Source organism: Phocoena sinus, chromosome 15, assembly GCF_008692025.1.
Source record: "Phocoena sinus isolate mPhoSin1 chromosome 15, mPhoSin1.pri, whole genome shotgun sequence".
NCBI lineage: Eukaryota > Metazoa > Chordata > Mammalia > Artiodactyla > Phocoenidae > Phocoena > Phocoena sinus.
The window spans coordinates 45,901,602-45,925,191 of record NC_045777.1 but is presented as its reverse complement, the minus strand read 5'-3'; the positions used below and the strand labels follow the sequence as shown (position 1 = coordinate 45,925,191).

Here is a 23,590-nt window from a genome sequence, read left to right as displayed (position 1 = left end):
TTCCATAGATTAGTTTTGTCTTTTTATTTTTTTTAACGTAGTATCTAACAGTCTCTTAACACCGTTACCCTTTTTAAATTTGCCCCTTTTAGTTGGATGTTTTGCTTCTGAGATTTATCCGCCTGTCGCTGTAGCGCGAGTTCATTTGTTCTCATTGCTTCCTGTGTCCCATTTTGTGACTGACCGTCATTTATCTGTCCAGTTGGGATAGTGTGGAGTTGGTCCCCAGCTTGGGGGTGCCTGGAATGGACCGCTGTGAAGCTCTCACGTCCTGGTGCGTGTTGTAAACGCTTCTGGTGGGTCCGTTCCCAGAACTGCAGGGTCAGGGTCACCTTTCGTGAGAAGTGCCAGACACGGCCCGGTTTACATCCCCGCAGCAGTGTGGGGGAGGTCCAGCTGCTCCCTGCTCTAACCAGCCCCTGGTGTTGTCAGCCTGTTCGCTTTTAGCCACTCTGTGGGACGGGTAGTGGAAGCTCACTCACGTTGAATTAGCCTCTTCTTGGTGACTTGGAGCAATTTTTCATGTTTATTGACTGCTTGGATTATCTTTTTTGGTGATGTGCTTGTTTGGGTCTTTTGTCCATTTTTCTACAGGGTTGTCTACCTTTTTCTTTTTACTTTGTAGGAGTTCTTTTATAGTCTGGTTATGAGTTTGTTTGGGGGTTTTTTGTATTGGAAGTATCTTTTTCCACTTGAAAACTTGCCTTTTCCTTTTAGTGTCATCTGATGAGCCAGCATTTGGGGAAAGTGGGTAAGGCGCATGTGGGAACTCCTTGTGCTCTTGTAGCTTTTCTCTGGGTCTTGAATCATCACAATAAAAAACCGAGGACAAAAAAAATTTGTAGATATTTCATGTATTTTGATGTTTTTGTAAGTAATATCTTCTAAATGTCATTTTCCTGTTGCTTGTATATATAAAGAGTTGATTTTTAAATATTGACTTTATCCGACAACTTCACTAAAATTCGTGTATTCCGAAAGTTTGTATGTTCTTTTGGATTTTTTCCCTACTCAGTCATGTCCTCTGTGAGTTGTGACAGTTCTATATATTCATTTTCTAATCTCGATGTCTTTTGGTCTTTTTGTTTTATTGCACTGCCTGGGACCTCCAGTGTGAGTCAGTGTAAGTGGTGATGGTGGGCATCCTTGTTTCATTCCCAGTCTTAAGGGGAAAACTTGTAATATTTCACCATTAAATATGATATTTGCTATAGTTTTTTCATTTATAGAAGGAGTTTCCTTCTATTCCTTGTTTCTAGTGGGTATTGAATTTTATCAAATGCTTTTCCTCCATTTCTTGAGATGGTAATGTTTGTTTGTTTGTTTCCTTCTGTTACATGGTGAATGTACACAGATTGATTTTTGACTGTTAAGCTAACCTGGCATTACTGGAATAAGCCTAATTGTTTGTGATATATCAATTTTGTGTGCGTGTGTCAGTATAGTGTGGGTTATTTTTTCATCTCTGTGTTATGAAAGATTAGTTTATAGCTTTCTTCACATGTCTGGCCTCATAAAACAAGTTAGAAAGTGTTTCCTACATTTTTGTTCTCTAATAAGGGTTACTGTGAGCTTGTTGTCATGTCTTAATCCTTAGACTCACACAAACCACTGAATTCTTCTATCTCTTTTTTGGCAAGAGTTTTTAAAAACTTTTTAAAGCAAAAAAAACGTGCGGCTACATCTCATTTCTAGAACCACAACTTGCTTGTGGAAAGACTTGGTGGTGGTTCTGTTTAGGGAGAGACAGTGAAAGTCTGGACTGATCTGTGGCAAAGTGGATTCCAAGTGGAGAAGGTGGGAATGGAGGCGCTAAAGGGCTGCGTAGTTGAACGTGCGAAGTGCAGGAGAGAGAAGATTCCAGATGAGGCTCCTTGTGCACTGAGGGCACCTGGGGGACTAGAGAGTTTGGCAGCACAGGAGGATGGAGGAAGATGGAAGAACATGATAGTTCTGATTTGTGTGGAAGTTGAAATGCCTGAAGACATTGATGCCATCTGCCTGGAGGTGGCGATAAGGATCTGATACCTGCTCGGGAGAGAGGAAATTGGGAATCATATCCGTATAAGCCAGAAGTGTAAAAGTTTAAGCAGGATTGCGATAGGTTAAAGATTTCTAATTGCCCTTGGTTATACGAGAACCTAGAAAAACCTGGGGTTGTGAGATTGGACTTCCTAGAAGGCAACCATGTCATTTGACACAGTATTCCCTGATACCTTTGTAAGAGATGTGTTGGAGAAATAATCGGCCTAATCTAGAATAGTTGTTTCATGGTAGTAAACTGGTCACAGTTGTATGATAAGCACAGACAAATGCTGCCAACTGTCAAGAAAGGAAATTCCATGTTCTGGGATGTTTTCCCCAATACACTTTACATGTGGCTCAACAGAAGATTTGGTTTTTCTTTTCTTTTTTTTTAGTTTACTGTCATTAATATTTTTCTGGCATATTTATTTCATGGTCTCTTGTGACCTCTAGATTTCATATTTATGCAGACAGACCTAACCCTTATGTATATGCCAACCAGTCCATCCATCCATCCGTTGAGCCATCTGTCTATCCATTCATCTCTCTCTGTGTATTTTCTCTTCTAATTTGTATTTGATTCCTTACGTTTACATTTATATTTACATATCTTTTTTGAATACAAAGTGTTTTAAGGTAGTATTACCCTTTTAAGAAGAGCAGTGATTCCGGGGCGGGGGGTTGTGGTGGGATGAATTGGGAGATTGGGATTGACATATATACACTAATATGTATAAAATAGATAACTAATAAGAACCTGTTGTATTAAAAAAAATAAAATGAAATTCAAAAAAATTTAAAAAATTAAAATGGATACAAATGAACTAACAAAACAGAAAAACGTAATTATGGATTTTCAAAAAAAATGTCAGATGTCAAAAAGAATTATTTTATAATGTTTAACTGTTTCCACATTAAATTACTAATAAAGTGAATGGAAAAATTGTATTAAAAAAAAAGCAGTGATTCCAGATGTTTTACCCAAGATCTTTTATTTTCTCCCCATGAATCTGTATGTCAAGATGCTTACTCCTGAAGTGCATGTGTTAATAAAGTATGTTTATTTTTCGTTCCTGTCTTAATTGGGTGGGTGTAGTCATGTGAATTCTAAACTTTGGAAATATTGAAAGTAGTTTGCAGAGATCCCCGGTCTTGCCTTCTTGAGACCCTGAGCTTCTGAGCCTCCTGGTTGAGGAGGCAGCTCTCCTGGTCCTTCTGACATAAAATAACATGAAGAGTCACCTCAGCTGACAGCACAAGTGCACGTGAACCATGGAGCAGCATAGTGTGTTGGGGGGGGTAGTCCTGGCTTTCCCTCCACCCTTATTAGCCTTGTGACCTCAGGCAGGCTTTTGTCAGTACTCCCTTTCCTCATGTCTAAAATGGTACAGAGAACACCCATCTCACAAAATATTCACAGTAAGTGAGTTTAAGTTATTAAGTACTTGAAACAGTGCCTGGCACATAGTAGATACTGTGAAAGTATTCAGTGATAAAAGATCAGCATTCCTCTTTATAGACTTTTGAACTTCAAAATTTGTTTAGAGGGCTTCCCTAGTGGTGCAGTGGTTGAGAGTCCGCCTGCCGATGCAGGGCACACGGGTTCGTGCCCCGTTCCGGGAAGATCCCACATGCCACAGAGCGGCTGGGCCCGTGAGCCATGGCCGCTGAGCCTGCGCATCCGGAGCCTGTGCTCCGCAACGGGAGAGGGCCACAACAGTGAGAGGCCCGCGTACCGCAAAAAAAAAAAAAAAAAAAATTTGTTTGGAAATAATTTTAGTAAAATTGAGATCTAAACTGTTTAGTCAGTCTTTTAAAATATTTGTAGTATCAATATCATAGCTGGTTTTTCATGTGGGGCAGAGTTACATCAAGGAGAGCCATTGGTCATACTTCCAGCTCTGTTGAGTGTCTGCTGCAGGCATTTCTCACTGTCAGTCTTTGATGTGTCAGTTTTTGGCTGACGGGTGATTGTCCAGGTACTGGGAACTTGTCAGAGTCAAGTGCAGCCCCAAGTGCTCAGCATGGATAAAGCGTTCGCTTCTGCAACCTGGAGAACATGACATGTCACTTCTCTTCATTTCAGTCGGTAAACTTGTCAATTAGCTGCATTTGAAAAGTGATTTTTGATTAGTGCAATCAGTAAACATGGAATCTTTTCCATGATTGCTACGCTGATTAGGTAAATTGTCACTTGAGGAGCTATGGGTGAAGCCTTGGTTTCTGTGGCTGTAGAGCTCTAGAAAAGGGATATGTTTTTAAAGACCACAGGAAAAAATTAGCTGTCATTTTTTTTCTCTCTCTCTTGCTTGTACCTTTGTGAAGTGCAATTCACTATCTCAGATTTTTTTTTCTCCCTCTCAAATGGATCTTCTTTTAGAGCCATACAAATGAATGATAATAAGTTTGTTTTACATTCTACTTCTCAGCCAGGAAATATTTCTGCTTTATGAACACTTAAGGGCCATATATATTGCTCAGAGCCACATGAAGAGATTTGTTTAAAGGTAGCCTTGAAATTTGTCTTCAGTCCTTTCCTTCTTGGGTTGAAAGCAAGAGATATTTTAAAGTCTTAACACAATTTGCTTAGGTTTTTAACAAAAAACTATAGTTTTTGCATGTGCTGAGTTTGTTGTATGGAAAAAAAAAAGTTGTCCTGGAGGTGAGAAACAGTGAAAGCAAAACAGAGTGGGCAGCACCTGGCATACCAGAATTGGTGGGGTAGGAGCTCTGGCTGTTTTTCTAGACATTTACAGGTATACAATTAGACTACTGAGAAGGGCTCCCCCTCTCCAAAAGCATTTACACTTAGTGAACATTACATTCCAATTCTACTTAGAAATACTGGTGTGCTTAATCTAACACGCAGCGTATTTGGATCTAGTGAACATGTATTTCCTGATGGTGAGGACTTTCCCTCCACTTAATACTGTTCCTGGGAGGAAATATACCAGCTTTTTCCCTGACTTTATTTTTCATAAAACATTAAGATAAACATTTCTGAAAGCTTTTCTTAATGTAAATGTGTTTTTTTATTATCTTCATTCAATTTTATATTTATTAGGGATCCTGTGTGGAAGCTTTTATTAGTACCATGGAGAGTGTGTTCTGTGATGACATCATATATAAAGAGACACCATGCAACCAGAATCATGGAATTAAGTTTTTATGTTAAAAAGAGGCATGTTTCCAGGGTGACCACAGTGATTCTGGGACATGTGAAGTACAGAGCTAGACAGGTGTCCAAATGAAATTTACTGTATTTATTTTGACCTTTGCTATATTAGCTAGTTTTGTATAATAAGACACTAAAATATAATACTTCTGGGAACATTTTAACCAATTTTCACTGACCTAAGTTTTGTGCAGTATCTGAATAGTTATGGACTACAAGTTTAACAAAGTAATCATCAGGAAAAGTGGCCAAAATGTTGGTTTTCCTTTCGGTAGATTGCTTTCTCGTAACTCATTGAAAATCGTATAGTGTATTTTAAGTTTCTCTGTAGAAGTAAACTGCACCGGTGGTTTGCTGTCTTGTAAGAATTTCTGGTTTTCCCTCCTCCGATTTAGATTTTCTGGTGGTGTACAGTCTGCATAGTGATTCAGAAGTTGTTCTGGGCCTAGACTAGGGATCCTGGCCCTGTTTCCTGTGGATTGTGTGGCAATGAGCTTCCTGAGTTTCCATTCAGGTTCTGAATATCTAATGACCAACGGGAAACCTCCTCAGCATTGTTCTCAGTTTGACCGCTACTAATTTGGTTTTTAAGAGATAAAAGGGAGACTTAATGCAGATTGACTAGGGATGCCACCTTTCTTTCAGTTCAGAATGGAATTCTGCTTGGAAGTGATGGTGGTGTAGGCCTCGCGCGTGCACTGGCCAGGGGCTGGGGTGGCTCCCCTGGGGTGGTTTGTCCATCTAGGAGGCTTTCTTTGGGCCAGTACCTCGACTGTGTTGCTTCCAGAGCAGCAACAGCTGGGTGTTTCATGCTGGAACCTTTGTGAGCAGCCAGGTGCTTTACTTGTTCCAGATTCTCCTTTGCAGGGGGTTTTAAAGCACAATTCTACTTTTCTTTCTTCTTTTCTCCGCCCCCCCCCCCGCCCCCAAGTAAACCCAGATTGCATTTTTTTGGTTGGTAACCAGAGATAAGCTTTCATTTCTTCTTTCCTTTAAGAAAGTAATTTCGAAAAGCATGTTTCTAGTTTGTGTTTCCATTAAAATGTGAGCCTGAATACATTATGGTAAGCCTTGTTGTCCTTGGGCCTTGGGAGTCTGGAGGAGGTTACTGTCCTCACGTGGAGACCTCATTAGACAACTCCTGGAACAGCTGTTTTAATTAGGTCACACTCAGACCCTGCCGGAAGGTGGCTGAGATGACTGAGACTGGGGACTGGAATGGTGGTTGGTTGACACCAACCTGCTGACTGTGCTGGGGGTGCCCTTCATCCCATTTACACAGAGGACCAGCAGCCACTTAACTATTCCTTGTAATTCGTTCGATGTTCCCAGCTTAGCTTCTGTTAGGGGAAGAGGTTTGACTCTCAGAAAACAATAGGGAAGTGGGCAGTCCCTTTATGAACATGTCTTCTGACCTGTGTTCGAGAGATTGTGTACTGTCTGCTTCATGTTAGCACAGCTAGGCAAGTCAGCGTTCTTTCCAGTTTACACATTTCGGGGGCAAATTTTAGGATTTCTATTAAAGTTACTATTCGTTCAGTTTGTATTTACGGATAAAACCAAAATACCATCGTTTTGCACAGCGTTTAAAATATAAATGTAAAACACATGTATAGCTTTATATACACAGATAGTGAGGGAGAGAGAAACGTGAGTTTAATGACCAAGGCTTCTAAAACTATGTTTTGTTACCAAAGGAGAAATAATTTAACAGATTTACTGACCCTGTTGGTTTCATATCTTTTTACATTTCCAGGGTGTGTAATTATGCCAGTTATTTAATTTATATTCAGTCTCAACTTTTTTCAAGAATTTTTAATTATAATATATGTGGGTAGCTGAATAGTGATTACTTTTCAAAAAAAAAAAAAAATCTCCTGTTCAACCCTTTCCTGTTTATCTTCCAGATATGAGGCCCCAGGATTCCTGGCGAGGTCCTCCTCCCCTTTTCCAGCAGCAAAGATTTGACAGGTAATGTTAAAGCAAATATGACTTTTCAGTAACTTTTCACATCAGCATTTGAAGTTTGGGCTTTCTCTGTGGTATGAAATATACTTTCTTCCCTCTAAATAGTTTCTCTTGTGCCCTTTCTTTAGGAAAATAGATGGTTAACATGTTGAGGTAAAAGATTCATGCCTGTATACTTTCCTGCTTTTCTTGGTTCTTGGCCTTTATTTTATTGATGCTTTTGAGGTGCCCTGAAAAATGCAGCACAGAGAGCTTAAAGCTGTATTAGGTTTCGGTCGGGCTAAACAAATTTCTTTTGAGAAGTGTTGTGCAGCTTAATGAGGCATAACTAATGGAGTTCCACTTTCATCATTTCTGTGCCGGCGGCGCAGCGTCAGCACAGGCCAACCATTGATTCTTGCTGCAAACCTCTTGAAGTCCTAATCAGCTTCTTTGGTACAACTTTTTCAGGGCTGACAGGCCTATTGTAGTGCAGTGTCACTGTAGGTCAGTTGTTATTAGTTGCCACTGAAAACAGTTTCTTTAACTACTTAAGACTGAACTGAATTAAATGCAGAAGGGACTCAGAAGAGGATTATGGGATCTGCAGTCTAATAAGTACCACGGACGAGGAGGAATGTGACATGGTTTAATAACAAGGGATGTTTGACATGTGTTCTTTCATTGATAAGTTGTGCTCTCCGAAGTCAGGTGGTCTCTGCACGACAAGGCAGCCGGGCGTGTTATGAATAATTATATTAACATCTGAAGAATAATTTTTTAAGGGCAGCTTTAAAGTCTGTCGTCTCATGCTGGTCTTGCCAGCACCAGTAAATGCTAAGACGAGTTTAAGCCCCCACGTAGTACGGCTTCCTTCTTTGCCTTCCCCAGTTCTGATCTGTTTTGTTTGCCTCTCTTCTGCCGTTTTAGTAGTCTGAGCTGTTCACATCTGAAATGAATGAAGTGTTGTTATTTGAACAGGGTTATAACCTCTACCCCCTTTAAGAAAGGTCTTTCTTTAGAGACTCCAAAACCTCATTTCATTATTTTCTTCAAGAAGATAAAAGAAATTATGTTATTCAATTGTTTATTAATAGTATCAGCTACTTAGTGCAAGCTGCATTTTAATTTAAAATAACTGCTACGCCTGTGTTTATGTTTTGTTTTCAGTATAAGTGCTCAAGGCACATGGTATGTACCACTTCAGCATCCTCAGAGTAGCACCATTGTCAAACAGATTAAATGAGTGAGGGGTAAATTTTTTCTAAATTACATATTATCACATTCACACTGATCTCATTTTAATAACTGTCTTTCTCCATTACGTTTGTCAAGTTTGATCTTAAGATTTGGTTTCTCCACTTTGTTGCTTGCCTTTCTCCCGTATTATTAATAATCGCCAGTATTATCATGTGCTTAGGAAGTGCCAGCACTGTGCTAACATGCTTTTAGAAACGTGAATTCACTTATTCCTCTTAGCGACCCTTTGAAGTGGATGTTGTTATTTTTACAGATGAGGAAACTGAGGCACACAATTCAGTAGCTTATCTGAGGTCTCTCTTCCTCACCATCCTTTACTAAGAAACTTTTCACTCAAGCGAAACTCATCAGAAAACTGACTCTAAGCATCATATTCCATAATGCCGCAGGGACTTCATAGAAGAAAAGGAGCCCCTTCCACTTCCAAGGCACCCTTTCTTCAGTCCTAAAGCTTTCCTTCCCTCTACACATTGTTTCCCTAAGATTATCACCTTGTGTCCTGACATCCATCATTTTTTTTTGTTCTGCCCTAGCCAAGTTGGTATCTTCTGGACTGACTCTGTGAACCCAACAGATCTGGGACATATTTTGTGGGTGTTTTTGGTTTAGTTTTAGTCAGAAACTAAAATCATGCTGTAGAGCGGAAGTTACGTGTGAGCGTAATATAATTCTTTCTTATGTCTTAAATCATGGTCGTTTAAGACACACACCATTTATTCATAAAGAAAACAAAGTTTGAATTCAGCCTCCTAAACTTCTCTATTAGCCAGCCTCTTAGCAAATACAGTACATCACTCGTTTCTATAGCACGTGTCAGTCTAACCTTTCTGACCTTACAAGACATAGAGGAGAAAATACAAACTCATAGTCACTTTGACTTTGCTGAGATGTCACAACTGGTAAGTAGAATTCTTCCTAGAACCAGGTTTTACTGATCATTAGTTCAGTACTTTTCCACTGCACAGTTTTGAGTGTTTGGTTGAAAACCCTATTAGAGAAGAAAATTTTGAGTGTACTTTTTTTTCTTAATAAACTACACTGTTTCTTGAATTAATTCCTACTTTGAAATAGTATATATAATTCATATATTCATTTCACTTAAAAATACACTGGGCGCATCCCTGCCCCCACCTTCTTCTCCCCACACAGAGACAACCTAGCGATCGTTGTGTTGATGGTGAGTGAGGTCCAGCATGTGCCTCCTCCTCACCTGAGTTTCTGCCCCGTTGTCTGTGTCTTTGCCGGCGGAGCATTCTCTTTTCTGGCCGTATGCAAGGTTTTTTTATCCATTTAGTTTTTAACTTAAATGGGTGCTAAGCTCAAAGCTGATTTGCCACATTACACACAGACACACACACAGACACACAAACACACAGACACACACACACACAGGCACACACATACACATACACATAAAGATACCCCAGTGGTAGTATGTAGTTATGTCACATTACCAGCTACTTTGCAGAGCAGTAATTTAGAAACTTAAGAATATTGTTGCCATTCACGATGCCAAATGCCTCAGTTAAGTTGCCTCAATCGATGGCTACTGATTTTTAAAAGTTAAAATGTGTCAGCCTCAGCGCTTCCATCCCAGATTTAAAATGTATTTTCCAGGGTAAATTTCAGTTTGTAAGTATTTGCAAACTAATATAATTAGCACAGTGTAGAAAAATGATAAACTTGTGTAAAATAAAGGCCTTTCTGCCACTTACAAGCAAAAAAGAGAGTAGTACATGTCCCTCTTACTTGCTCTTTCCATTTAATTTTAATTAAATTATTTTTATAAATATTATTTTTGTCAAAAACAGTTCAAGTAATCATTTCAAACAAAAAGGAGAACTTTGTGCTTTTCAATTGTGGCTTTGTTCCTAACCTATTTTTAAATCATAAAATAATGTAAAATTGCATTCATAATGTATTTTATCCATACCAGCAGATTTTCCTGAAACTCAGTTGAGTGAGTTTTAGCATTATAAAACTGTAAAGAAAAAATGATCACAGTTAATACAATGTGTGAGTTGTACTTAACGCAAGTGGGTTTTGCATGCTCAGTTTTGATGAGCCTCCTTGGTCACAGCACAAACCTCAACCCCTCAGTCCTGCAGAGAGTGGAAGAGACCATATGTTCTCTACATATGGAGCTGTTCTTGCTAAATAGATGAGGCCTTCTCACTAAAATATAGTTGTATTAATGAATCCAAAAAATAATTAAAAGCCCTGAATATATGCATATTCTTTCTGAGGTACAGATTTTTCATTTTATTTTGACTCACAGAAAATTATATTACTAGAGCCCTGATTTCACCACGAACTGTGAAGAATAGCATTGGCCTTTCTAGAGCTCTTAAAAGAGCTGTTCTTAGAGCCATCACACAAAAATAATTATCTTTGGTGTTTGAAAAACAAAACAAAACAAAACAGGCAAGCTCCAAGTGAAGGGAGGAGAGTGGGGGGTAGAGAGGATGGATTCAAGCTTGAATAGCTGTGAGAAGAATGCATTACCCAGTGAGCCCAGCTTTGAGCTTTTCCCCCTAAGACCTAGGAAGTGAAATTCATAAGCTGATCAGTTATAGCTAATACCAGCTAGTCAGTGCTTTAGCAGATTTAAAGTTTGCTTATAATTCCTCCCAACATCTGTAATGGCCCCAAAGCTTCGAATGCTAAAATATACTGGAGAATTTTGCTACTGTTTATTCTTTGTAGTGACTGTTCTATAAACTGGAAGTTGAGGAAAATGCCTCAAGAAAGTTATGTCATACATGGTGATTGCTTTTAGAGGGTAATCTTTGCTACATTGTTGATGTGACAGTTTTAAATTGTTATGATTTAATGCATCATACCTGTTGCTTTGTATCTGCAAAGTTAAAATAGGCACTTGAAGACAAAACATTTCTTTTGACCATAATCTGGGCCAGCAAACTGGGTTATAATAGCTGTTGAATATGTGTTCCCATGTAAACTGTACACCAAATGCCCGTCAGCCCATGCCAATTAGTGCTCACGTTGCTAGGTCACCGTGGTCAATTGAAAGCTGCATCAATGGAACTTGAAAAGGTTTCCTCCTGATCAGACCTTCTGACATATTGAGCAGAATAATGGATGGGAAAAAACAGCCAAGTCCCCTAACCTAGATTCAAAATACTCAGCAGTAAGAATTCATTTGCAGTGTGCAATTAACTAGAAAGAATGGACTCCAAGACCCAGCCTGGACATTTTTAAAATAAAGCCTCATTCTCCTGGCTTGTACATGTTTACTCTTTGGATAGCATCTTATTATTATTATTTTTTTTTTTGCGGTACACGGGCCTCCCACTGTTGTGGCCTCTCCCGTTGCGGAGCACAGGCTCCGGACGCGCAGGCTCAGCAGCCATGGCTCATGGGCCCAGCCGCTCGGCGGCATGTGGGATCTTCCCGGACCAGGGCATGAACCCGTGTCCCCTGCATTGGCCGGCGGACTCTCAACCACAGCGCCACCAGGGAAGCCCTGGATAGCATCTTAAAATGTAGCCAACTTGGTGATCTTGGGCCCAAAACTTTTAAGTGACTAAAAAGGAAACTTGACAATTGAAGGTGAACAAAATTTTTTTTAAGTCAGACCTTTCTGATTCAATTGAGTTTAAACATCCTTTTAAATAAATGCTGATACTTCCTGAAACATGTTAAACAACACTCACTGTGAGAGACATAAAGGCCACTCTGATACGACATATCCCCTACGACAAATCCAGGCAGATTGGATTCTCCTCAGATTTGGAGATGATGATACTTGCCAGATTTTAGGCTTCTGACTTTTAATGCAAACATGATGCTTTTCCACAGAGGCGTTGGGGCCGAACCTCTGCTGCCATGGAACCGGATGCTCCAAACCCCAAACGTAGCCTTCCAGCCAAACCAGTACCAGATGCTTGCCGGGCCGGGCGGGTATGCACCCAGACGTGATGATCGCGGCGGGAGACAGGTGATGCAGCGGGGACTGTGGCATGGAAAGCTTACTGCTCACTTTGAATGGAACCATGCCTCTTGGGACTCCATGGTTTGGTTTGGTTTTGGTTTTGGTTTCCTTAAACATCTGTGGATAAGTTACTGATAGAGTAGCTCAGTCGAACTTGGATCCCTCATTAAAAATGTATACGGGGCGAGTATCTGCCTCACTAAATAGGTTATCCTTTGATGATGCTGAAGAATTTTCAGACCAAAAGCCCCTTTAATCACAGCAATCTGATATTTAGCACAAATATGGTCTGTCACCAAAACATGTTTATCCTTAGGGTATTGCTTTTTAGTTTCATAGAAACGAGATCTCTCAAAATAAATGGTAATGTTCTAGAAGCTGAAAGTAATATTTCACCTTTTCAGCTGTTATCTTTATTCCTCTTGGGAGTTTTCTGTCTTGATTCATCTGTTCTCTATCTTCATGGAAAGAAATCTTTCCTATCTAATTTCCCACTTTTTTTTTTAAACTAAATTTAAAGAGCTATACATTGAGTGAGTATAGTAATTCCTAGACAAATTCAGTAAATGTAAGCTTTATTTCCTTCTCTTTATAGCATCCACTTTCAGCAACATTTAAGCCTGAGGTCTGTTTGCCTCAGTCTGTTTGTCCCCCAGCCATTTGACACCCTGGCCAGTATTTACATGCTCTTTAATCAAACGCTTGCCAGAGAACAGGATCTGAATGCCGTGATTCAGAGTGTGTGCTATTCCTGGAGTTGGCACCTGTGGTGATGTGAAGTGGTTTTTAAATTGCTTACCTGGTGTCGCCTACAGCCTTTTGCAGTGCTTCGAATATTAATTTTCTAACTCAGGTTCTTGCCATGTGTCCCTTTGTTCTGCCAGCTGAGAAAAATCTTCTGCCAGCTAAGAAAAATCTTTTTTTTCCACGCTTTTTTGGTGTATTCTTACAAGTCTCAGTTCACTTTACAAGAAAGTAATCATCTTGTCTTTTGAGAGAATTTTGTTACAGTTCTTTAGAATCAATTTGTAGAATATGACTTTGCATACTCTCAGCCCGAGATCTCTACAGATGCTATTGGTAGGTTCCGTAGATTGAGACTGTTCATGCTGCTAGTGTCGAGGGGACACTGGGCCACCTAAATGATGAATATTTTTGAAAGGAAGGCACACTTGCAACTAGAAGAAGTTCTGGAGGAAGTTTAGTCCAGTCACCTCATTTTTCCAAGTCAGGAGTCGAAAGCTTAATCCTCCTGCCTCTGGGTTGGGCAGCAGAGCTGGGGACGCCTGTGACTTCAGACCCCAGTTCAGCGCCTCCCCTGCCTCCTTTAGGGGAGCCCGTCCCTTTAAAGGAGCTTTCTGCTGTTACACGAGGTAAAATTCTTATTCACTTAGGAGATGCAAACTGGTTGTACATTATAATTCTTTTAGGACCTTTTGGAAATACATTTCTTTCTTAAGTCTTTTTTCTGTGGAGATTTTTTTTAAATTAAATCAGAATTTTGAAGCGCTATTAAATTGTAGAAGTTTATTGTTAAAAGCAGTAAAATTATGACTTCATTATACTTTTAGTGGAGTTCATATGACTAAACAAGTCCTTAGCCTACATCATGACCTTGAAGGACTACACATATTCATGTTATAATTTAAACTAGTGAAGCGCTCTGAGTGGCAACATGGGGAAGGGGGTCCATTTCAGAATCCTCCGTAGAAAGGGAATTGTGATGGGAGACACGTCACATTTACCTTCAGGTTGTACAGAAATGTTATTTGCAAGCATATTAGGAACTGTTATGAATATTGCCAGTAATTGATTATGTAATAACCTAATGTGGTACACTATTATTTATAGCTAAACAAACAAAAAACCCTAAAATTAATAGTTCATTAGGCCTCAACTGATGCAGCAAGCGCCTGCCTTTGTTAAGCAAAACGACTTTCCTAGTATATAGTATGTGTGTGTGAAGATGATGTGGGCACCTTACCACAGTGTGGCTTGAATTACGAGCTGGGGAGGGGGTGGTAGGGAGAATTGAGAATGACAAGTGTTTTACACAGGACACTTAACTATCCTTCGTTTGTGTGCATTTTAAGGAATTTCTCAAGCGCTTGTTAAGGCTTGTTTGGTTAGTTATCAGTGATAGCATTTATGCTGATGTCCCACTTTGCATGCAGCTTTCTATGAAGCTGCAGACCAAAAGCACCCGTTTAAGGAGACCTTCCATGTGATATACCTGTAAGACATATTCACCTTCTTTATAGTGTGTTTTTCCACAGAGAAGTAAGATTAGTTTCTTTGCAGGAGTGTTAATCCAGAAGATAAACTCTCTCTTTTGCTCTTTTTTCAGGGATATCCCAGAGAAGGAAGGAAATACCCTTTGCCACCACCTTCAGGAAGATACAGTTGGAATTAGGCTTTTGTAAAGCTTTCCCAAATCCTTTCATCATTCTACAGTTTTATGCTATTTGTGGAAAGATTTCTTTCTCAAGTAGTAGTTTTTAATAAAACTACAGTACTTTGTGTATTTCTTTTAACTGTGTATATTTCTACTGATCCGATCTCACTGTTTTATGTTGCTTTCCAAAGATGTGTGTTGCATAATACAGTGGATCTGAATTTATTATTGCTTGTAAAACACATTTGATGGAACAGGAATACTGGTTTTTCATTATGTTCAAAAATGAAACCAGCTGTGGATTTCAAAACACAGTGGTATTCTAGATCATCTAAGATCCATGCTGATTTTTAATGCACAATTAGGTATGAACTCTTGAGCTGGAACTCTCAGCTAACTAGAGTGTATATTGTTCAGTATTTCTTTGGGAACATTTCATTAATGTACTTGTCATATGGAAATTTCTGGACTTTAGTAAAAAAAAAAAAAAACAAAAAAAATTAAAACCCTGGTCTCTTGTTTTTCTTTTACAGTATTTAAACTTTGAAAATCTTGGCCAAGCATGTGTTTTTTTTTGTTGTTTTTAATTTTTTATTTTTTTTTTGCGGTACACGGGCCTCTCACTGTTGTGGCCTCTCCCGTTGTGGAGCACAGGCTCCGGACGCGCAGGCTCAGCGGCCATGGCTCATGGGCCCAGCCGCTCCGTGGCATGTGGGATCTTCCCGGACCGGGGCACGAACCCGTGTCCCCTGCATCGGCACTGCGCCACCAGGGAAGCCCTTTTTGTTGTTTTTTAATCGGTATATCAGAAAACAATTTATTTCTACAATTAGATATCAAAAGAAAATCAGTGAAGAAGTAGATTTTAAGAGGATATGGTCAGCAAGACAACCCAACCGACCCATGTATGTGTCTGCTACTGATTTGGCAAATTATAAAATCTTCATGAGAATAAGTTATTTACATTTTACAAATTTCATTTAGATTTATACTGCAGTTTTAAGGACTGGTTTTAAATCTCTAAGAAAAGTTGAAAAATTCCGGGGAGTGGTGATGAGTGAAATAGGTGAGAGGGATTGAGGTACAAACTTCCAGTTACAAAATAAATGAGTCATGGGATGGAATGTACAACATGGGGAATATAATCAATAATATTATTTTTGTGTGGTGACAGATGGTAATGACTTATTGTGGTGATCATTTCGTAATGTATAGAAATATCGAATCATTATATGCACCTGGAAGTAACACAGTGGTGTAGGTCAGTTGTACTTGGGTTGAAAAAAACACTACACAGAACCCAATGGGAGGGCAGAAAGAAAGAAAGAAGAAAGAAAACTTAAAAAGCTTAATTCCTAGCTAAATTGCCTGTGTTCCTTGGCAGGTTTTTGCATTATTTCACAATAGATTCCAATTTGTACTTAACTTTTTCTTGCTCCTAAGCACACTATAATCCCTTACATTTACGCTTGCAGTTCACGTGCAGCACTTCCATATGCATTTTCCTTGCCACAACCAACCCAGACACACGTATGAAGACTTGCTGCCTTGTTTCCACCTTTCCATTGTAGCCTCAGATTGTAAAGTAAGGTTTCTGTCTGACTTTCTGACCTCGGACATTTTTGCTTTAGTATTCTACAAAGGCACACTTGTTAATCTTAAAGCTATTCAGAAAAAGTCCCACCTTAAACCTTGGATAGGAAGGTATTTTGAAGCTATTGAGTTCATTGCTGATGATGGGTGAATAGAGCAGGGTCCTTTATTGTTGAGGTAAAGAGTCTCTCTGCTGGGAATTAACACAACCATTATATATTACTTCACAATACATTAAAGTGGGAATAATACCTTCTGTTGATTTCTCTATCTTCCAAATACTGAAAATGTATAGCGCCTAAATCAGTATTGCATACTCCAAAGGAGTCCACATACATGTCTTACTTAGTGTACAGAGCTTCGTAAGTACACCATACCCACACTTCTGCAGAACCTATATTTTCTCAGATCTTTAATTTTGGTCTAGTTTTCGTTTTAAGCTATCATGAGCGTGTCTAAAATAACTTTCTGATTTGGCTCTTTCACCATTACATGTAAGGGATCAAAACAAGTTTGAAAATTAATGTTTAAAGTGTTCTGAAGACACCTAAGCAAAATGCCTGATGGAAAAATTAAGCCGGCTAGAGTCCCACTAGCGGGTGGTGAGACCTCGCTTCCTTCCCTCTCCTTACTCTGCATCTCTTTCTAACTTGTCCCCACGTTTGAATCTCCCAGAAAAATGCCCTGTTATTTCAACAAGTACACGCTTTTTAGAACTTTAAATGGCATGTTTAAAGCTATAACTATCCCCTCCATATTCGGGTGTAAAGTCAACGGGTCAATTTTATGTAATTAACTCCACTGTAGTATGTTTACGTAGGGCCAAGTTTTTTCAGGGTTTCATTAAAGATTTGTAAGAATCTTAGAACCTGGAAACAGCCCGACTTCATCGCGGCGCTAAGAGCCCATGGTGAGCAGCTGTCTTCCCTGTAGGGTCCAGTGAGGCAAAGCCTTAGAGCCCACGGCCATCCATCGGAAGCGCTGTCCGGCCGCCGTGCAGCGTCGGGGAGGCAGGCGGGGAGATGACCGGCAGGCAGAGCCCGAGCCAGGGCCGGCCGGGCGGGCTCGGGGGGCGCTCGGCGGGGGCGGGGACGCCCGCGGCCCCGAGGCTCGGGGGACCCGGCATCCTGGCCCGGATCCCCGGCCGGACCCCGCGCCGCAGCTTCCCCGCCAGCCCAGCGTCGTCTCAGCTCCGCACGCGTTCGAATACTGGGACCTGGAAGGAAAGAGCGGAAAGGGTCCTCTCCCGAGGCTGCTGATTTAAGTTCCAAGCTTGAACGTAAGCGAATTTCGCTTTGCTTCCAAATTAGAATGTAGACATTCTCCGAAGTCACCTGGACGCCCGGTTCACAGGCGGCTTGCGGCCCCGGCTGCATCCCGCTCGTCGGCGCCGCTTCCCGCCCCCAGGGCGGCCTGGAGCCGACCCACCGGACGCGTGCCCGCGAGCGACGGCTCTGCTACTTCTAACCGGGAAAAAAGTAAAACTAATGAAGTAGCAAACGCCCCACTCGGGGTGAAGTGAATGCCTGCGTTGCTTGTTGTCTGACACCGTATACATGCACGAGGGCCAAAGGGGAACATGCTTTAATTTGTGTGTGTGAAATGGGAATGGAGCTATTCACTACTCCAAAATAGCTTGCACAACTTAGACTTGGGCAAATTCGTGGTTAAACTTTTATTAGAAATCATTTAAGCAACTACTGAAATAAGAGGTTACATGGAATTTAGAAACTGAAATAAAAGGCATTTCATTCAACTGCAGGTAAACATTCTAAAGCAAAGACAAATGAAACCAAAACACGCCTTTCAGAAGCTTCCATTTAAGCTTACCTCCAGGCTTAAAAGTAATGACATAAAAGTGATCTTAAAATCACAAAGTTATCTTAATACTTACTGGAGAGAGCGAATTCCTGACTTCAAGTCTTCTTTGAATCTTGTCCAGATGCTCACCAATTCTCACTAGCAAAAGTCTATTTATTTAGTTCAGTTTTAATAAAATGTATCCTACTGCCCTGTCTCATTGTATTTGGGCATGGCAAGTAGCAGTTATTTTTAAAAACTGGACTAGTAATTAACATACAGGGTTTTATCCACACGTTAGTGTTATATTAAACAGTTGGGCAGTATCATGCATGCTTTGAACTACATCTGAAATTTATACTGCCACTACACAGTGCACCATCTGATGCACAAATTCATAGCTAAAAATCCAATCGATGGGTCTTTATGTGACTATGGTTCACCAATTTATTCTAAAAGTTTATAAATCATCAGTATTCAATGCAGCTAACAAAGCAAGTCTTTGGAAGTTGCTTGCATTTAGTGAACAGGATTGAGTCTCTGATTTGCTTTAAATTGAAAGTAAACAGTCGATAGCAGAATGGAGTTTGAACACAACATCTGTGTTGATAAAAATCTGATTGACTTACTTGTTCCGACCATTAGGTTTTAGTTCTAAGCAAAGCCTTAAATAGAAGACAACTGGGTTACACACACCATCCCCCCTTCCATATACCAAACACCCTTCCTGTATCCTTCAACACTGCGCTCACACACACATACACACACACACCCCGCTTCAATTTACATCCCAACACAGATTTCAGAAAAGTACCTGCAATCCCTGCCGTTCCTCTCTGCAACTTTGATTCTGGATCTTGGTTTCTGTGCCTCAATTGGAAAAGATACGTTAGAATGCTGTAAAACTCCAAAACATTTAGGAAAGTGTCACATCTGCAGTTAGCATTTCTGAAACCCGAGTTTTACTGTGGCCTCTGCTAAACTTTGGAGGGGCTTTGTTCCACTTAGACCCTGCGCCAGCCCTCCCTCTTGGTCGTGAAGACACTTATCCTCCTCTTCAGTTAATGAGTTTCACCTAGTCTGGCCGTTTGTGTTTTTATAAAAGGTCTGCAAAGCATTAATTGCAAAAGAAGAAAAAAGCTCTTGTTTTGCATTAATCAGAATGTGGAATTCTATAATAAAAACATTTTCTATTTTAATGTTTCAAAATCAAACCTTGTCCTAATTTCAGGATGTGCACACATAAACTCAGTAAGTTTCTGGGTATAGAATGTTAAGCCCTCTGCAGCAATTACTTCTGGCTTGGGTCCTTTACTGTTTAAAGGAACATTGAAAGGAAAAAGATATGCCTGTACCAAATACACTTTCAGAAAATATTGTATAAAGAAGGCTGTTTCTTCTTAATGGTCTTTTTGATAGACAGTTCACTTAGTCTAAGGGATTTTTTGTTCCAGAAATTAGCAAGGAAAAAACTGTCCATGAAGATTTATTTTCTTTAAATATGTTACTTGGACCCCTTAGTCCATAAGCTATTCTTGCTTTTGTTAAGTATTGGGCTGTAAAAAAAAAAAAAAAAAAATTACAAACCATGTGAACTTTTAGAACATGTTTTCTAGAAGTAAAATTTCAGAATTTGAAGGAATCCGATCGATATAAACAAGCATTTTGAAATGTGGCACATCAGTAATAGTTATGCTAGCTTGGCTAATATTTTGACAGTCAATTTTATTAGTATGCAAAAACCCAAACTGGGAAAATTTCCTTCAGGTGTATTGCACCATTGTCATACTATTTTTTTGCTTATTTTTTTATGTAAAATGTTTTAAAAATCAGTTATCATTTTACAAAAATGCATTCACAGCCCCTTGATAAAGGCTGATCCACTTGCTTCTTTAGTGTTTTGGGGTTTTTTTTTCTCTTTGTGGAAGGAACTGGAGTTTTTAATTACTATTATTATTATTTATATAAAATACATTCAGAGAAAGTGCAACTTTTAAAACACTTTCTTAAAGAATGCACTTTGCACATTCAGAAAAACACCCAAACAGTGAAGTTAAATAAAATGTTTCGCTTCAAACTATAATTCTAAAACTTCAAATGTAGAAGAGCGTTAAGGTCTCTGGTAGATGTTTTGGTCATTTATAAATCACGTTTTATCCATGTTAACGTCTTTAATTTTTCTTCATTTCATAAGCTCACGTCCTTCAGCTTTTTAGTATTTTTACTCCGCTACCAGTTCTTTAAATCATGAGTCAACTGAGCTGTGTTGTCACATCATGCCAAGTAGTGTTAAAAAAAAAAACAAAAAAAAACCCTATACAACTTAGTGAAAAATAAATGACCATTTGACTCTTACCAAAAAAAAAGTACTTAAGGTTCTTTTAAGTTATATTTAAATATCCTTTTGAAACACAGGAAATATAAATCATCATATTAAAGAGTAAATACATTATTTGTACAAGAAAACACCAACAAAATCGGTGTGTAACCCCTATTAAGTTCTAAATAAGAGAAAATTATAAATATTTTAGTTACTTATTCTTTATATACTGATTACAATTCAGTAAATCACCTTATTCTCTTCTTGACATGCTTTCAAACAGGTTAATTAATTGATGTCTATCTTAGCAATTTTGCTTACTTGTTCTAATGTTTTATCACGGTATTCAAATTAAGATAAGCAAATACCTTAGAAATAGTAAATAACATGTCTACAGAAAGACAGGGTGTCATTTATTTTATCCATTCATTGGGGAGACCAGTTTCCATATAAAAAGTAGCTTACAACCCTTCTTTCTTTTGATGAACTGCATATTAGGGGGAAAATCCTCTTTTAGGGTAATATACAAACACTCATTGCCAAATAATGATCAAAACATTTAAAAAACAGCATTAAATTTAAAAAGCTATCTCAATTCGTATAAGCAATATTTTGATTAAGTTTATTCCATTTCTGTAAATGGCAATAACTCCTCTGCAATAATGTTGCTATGTGCATGATCCACCTTGAGCTACAATTAAATTTACTTTCCATCAAACATTAATGAAATTGCACTTAAGGGGAGGGGGATTCGAAAATTAATCTCCCAAGGTAAGTTCCACTCCAAGAATTCATTGCTAAAGCTGGGTTGGTTTTTAGAGCAACAAACACCAACGAAGTCTCCAACGTTTAAAACTCTGAGAGCTTTGGTTAGGAACGTGGTGGATATGGATTCGGCCGGCTTTTCACACAATTTAGGAACCTCTGGAAGGAGGAAATGACCACCTCAAAGCCCCCTGGCGCGATGCTCGCGATTCGATCCTGGGGCTGTCGCGTCCCCACACCCAGTAGTAAGGTTCCGCGCCCGCCCGCCTCCACGACCCGTCCGTCAGTTTGCGAGCTCCGCGTCCGCCGTCGGTGCAAGCCGACCCTCAGGCGTCACGAGGGACCCCGCCCGGCCCACGCCGTCACCACGTCCTGCCATAGAGCAGGCTGGCGCCCAGCGCGCCGCCGCCGTAGTCCCCAGCCGCCGCGTCCAGGGCCGCCAGGCCTCCCCCCGGGCCGTGCAGCGCGGGCGGGCTGGGCGACAGCTCCTCCAGCTCGGGCGCGGGCGTCGGCGCGGGCGGTTGCGGGCCGGCCTGGCCGGGCGTCGGCGTGGCCGCGCCGTTCTGGCAGGGCTTGCCGTCCTTGACCAGCACGGGCACGGCCACGCGTCGCGGGGACGGCGGCGGCGGGCCCAGGCCGACCTCCTGCTGCAGCTGCTGCGCCGCCTTGTCCTTGGCCTGCCGCTTCATCTTGTACCGGTGGTTCTGGAACCAGATCTTGACCTGCGTAGGCGTCAAGTGGATCATGCTGGCCAGGTGCTCGCGCTCGGGCGCCGATAAGTACTTCTGCTGCTTGAAGCGCCGCTCCAGCTCGTAGACCTGCGCCTGCGAGAACAGCACGCGGCGCTTCCTCCGCGGCGCCGCCGCCGCCGCCGCCACCGTATGCAGTGGCGCCAGCGACTTGGCGGCGTCCGCGATGCCCGGTAGCGACCCCATGCTGGCCACGTTCACTCCCGCTGACGGCCCCATGAACCTGGAGACTGGGGAGGGGCCCAAAGGGAATGCCAGTCAGCCGCCGCCCAGCTCTCTTCACACCGCTGCGGCCGCGACGCCGGCGTGGCCCCGGCGGGTCCCAGGACGCCCCGCGCGCCCAGGGGCCCAGCACCCCCCGCGCGCGCAGGGTCCCAGGACGCCCCGCGCGACCCCGGCCGGGTCCCAGCGCCCCCCGCGCGCTCAGGGTCCCAGGACACCGCGCGCGCTCCGAGCCCGGTCCCAGCGCCCCCCGCGCCTCGGACTGTGGCGGGAAAAGGTCGCGCGGTCCGCTGCCCTCCGTCCCGCGTTCCCGGCCCCGCTCACTTGACGAGAAGCGCGGGTCCGGGTTGGCGCCGTACCAGCCGGTGGCCGCGGCGGCCGCGCCGCTCCGCATGCCGTCCGTGTAGGCGGGCAGTTCGCCCATGTTGCCCAGGCCGCCGTTGCAGTAGCCGCCCATAGCGCCGTGCGGGAACTGCGGGACGCCGGGCGGCATGTGGTAGGTGGCGGCCGCCGCCGCCGCCGCCGCCGCCGCCGCTGCCGCCGCCGCCGCGTTGTGGCCCGCCATGGCGTGCGGTGGCTGCATGCCCGCCACGGCCGCCGCTTGCGAGGAGGGCCCGGTCGGCGGCGCGCGGTAGGCGGCGGCCGCGGCCCCCAAAGGCGCCCCCAGGCCGGGCGGCGCACCGTCCATGGCACCGCCGAACTTCTTGTAGGTCTCCTCGATGGGGCTCAGGATGTCGGACACGGAGAAGGGCGTCGTGTGTTTGGGGCTCAACGACATGGCTCGGCGGACGGCCAGGTAGGGGGGCCCGGGGCGGGCGCGGGCGGGACGCGGCGACCCACCTGGGCCGGGGCGGCAGCGCCTGTGACCAGGAGTCGGCGGCGCGGCGAGCCCCCAGAGCTGCGGGATCTGGGGTTTATTTTAGTCCCGCGCCAGGTTTACGACAGACTCGGGGGGCGGAGCAACATCGCACACGAGCAAACAATGGTCATTGACATCTTTTTCTCTCGGCCCCCCACCTCCCCATAGTGGAGACAAAAAAGGTAAAGGGGGCAGTTGGGTGTTTTTTGAAAAGATCACTCCCCTTTCCTTTCTCCATGCTTCCCGCCTCCATCCCGGCCGTTATCCCAACCCTGGAGCACCAGAAACAGAAACTCCGAGGCCGGCGTCGAGGCTTGAAGTGAAGGATTCCGCGCCTCTTCCGATCCAGACCCCAGTTTTCCTAAAACTACTGACTTCGTAGCAAAGTCCAGTGTAACTGGGGAGGGGGGATGTGGTGCTAAGTTGAGGGGGGGATGGTGCAGGGCTCGCCTATTCGTCTCTAGCTACCAGCCTCTCACTCGTTCCATCATCTAAAGTGTTAAAAAAAAAAAAAAAAAAAAAGAG

At 42.2% G+C, this 23,590-nt stretch overlaps 2 protein-coding genes across 4 annotated transcripts in view; one reads left to right on the top strand and one right to left on the bottom strand.

Annotated features, from left to right (window-relative positions):
- The window catches only part of XRN2 (5'-3' exoribonuclease 2), an 80,918-nt gene extending 65,654 nt beyond the window's left edge, over positions 1-15,264 (top strand). For 2 of the 3 annotated variants that reach the window (XM_032604844.1, XM_032604845.1), the window contains exons 28-30: positions 7,108-7,171; positions 12,230-12,368; positions 14,710-15,264. In XM_032604844.1, the coding sequence (XP_032460735.1) occupies positions 7,108-7,171; positions 12,230-12,368; positions 14,710-14,775 (269 nt within the window). In that variant the 3' untranslated portion in view covers positions 14,776-15,264. Of the gene's footprint in view, positions 1-7,107; positions 12,369-14,709 lie in introns of all 3 variants that reach the window. The other variant, XR_004345743.1, reaches the window with a different exon arrangement.
- A 6,333-nt stretch (positions 15,265-21,597) lies between these two features.
- NKX2-4 (NK2 homeobox 4) lies at positions 21,598-22,996 on the bottom strand. Its single transcript, XM_032604846.1, has 2 exons — positions 22,531-22,996; positions 21,598-22,214 (listed from the first exon to the last, which is right to left on the bottom strand). Exons 1-2 carry the CDS (start codon positions 22,982-22,984, stop codon positions 21,598-21,600), a joined length of 1,071 nt encoding a protein of 356 aa, XP_032460737.1. The 5' UTR covers positions 22,985-22,996.
- Positions 22,997-23,590: the final 594 nt, after the last annotated feature.

What these genes read in the sequence shown, in the direction of transcription:
- NKX2-4 (XM_032604846.1), bottom strand. Translation starts at nt 22,984, where the DNA reads ATGTCGTTGAGCCCCAAACACACGACGCCCTTCTCCGTGTCCGACATC. An exon ending in GGACCCGCGCTTCTCGTCAA is followed by an intron (nt 22,215 to 22,530) that starts GTGAGCGGGGCC and finishes GCCCCTCCCCAG; the next exon opens with TCTCCAGGTTCATGGGGCCG.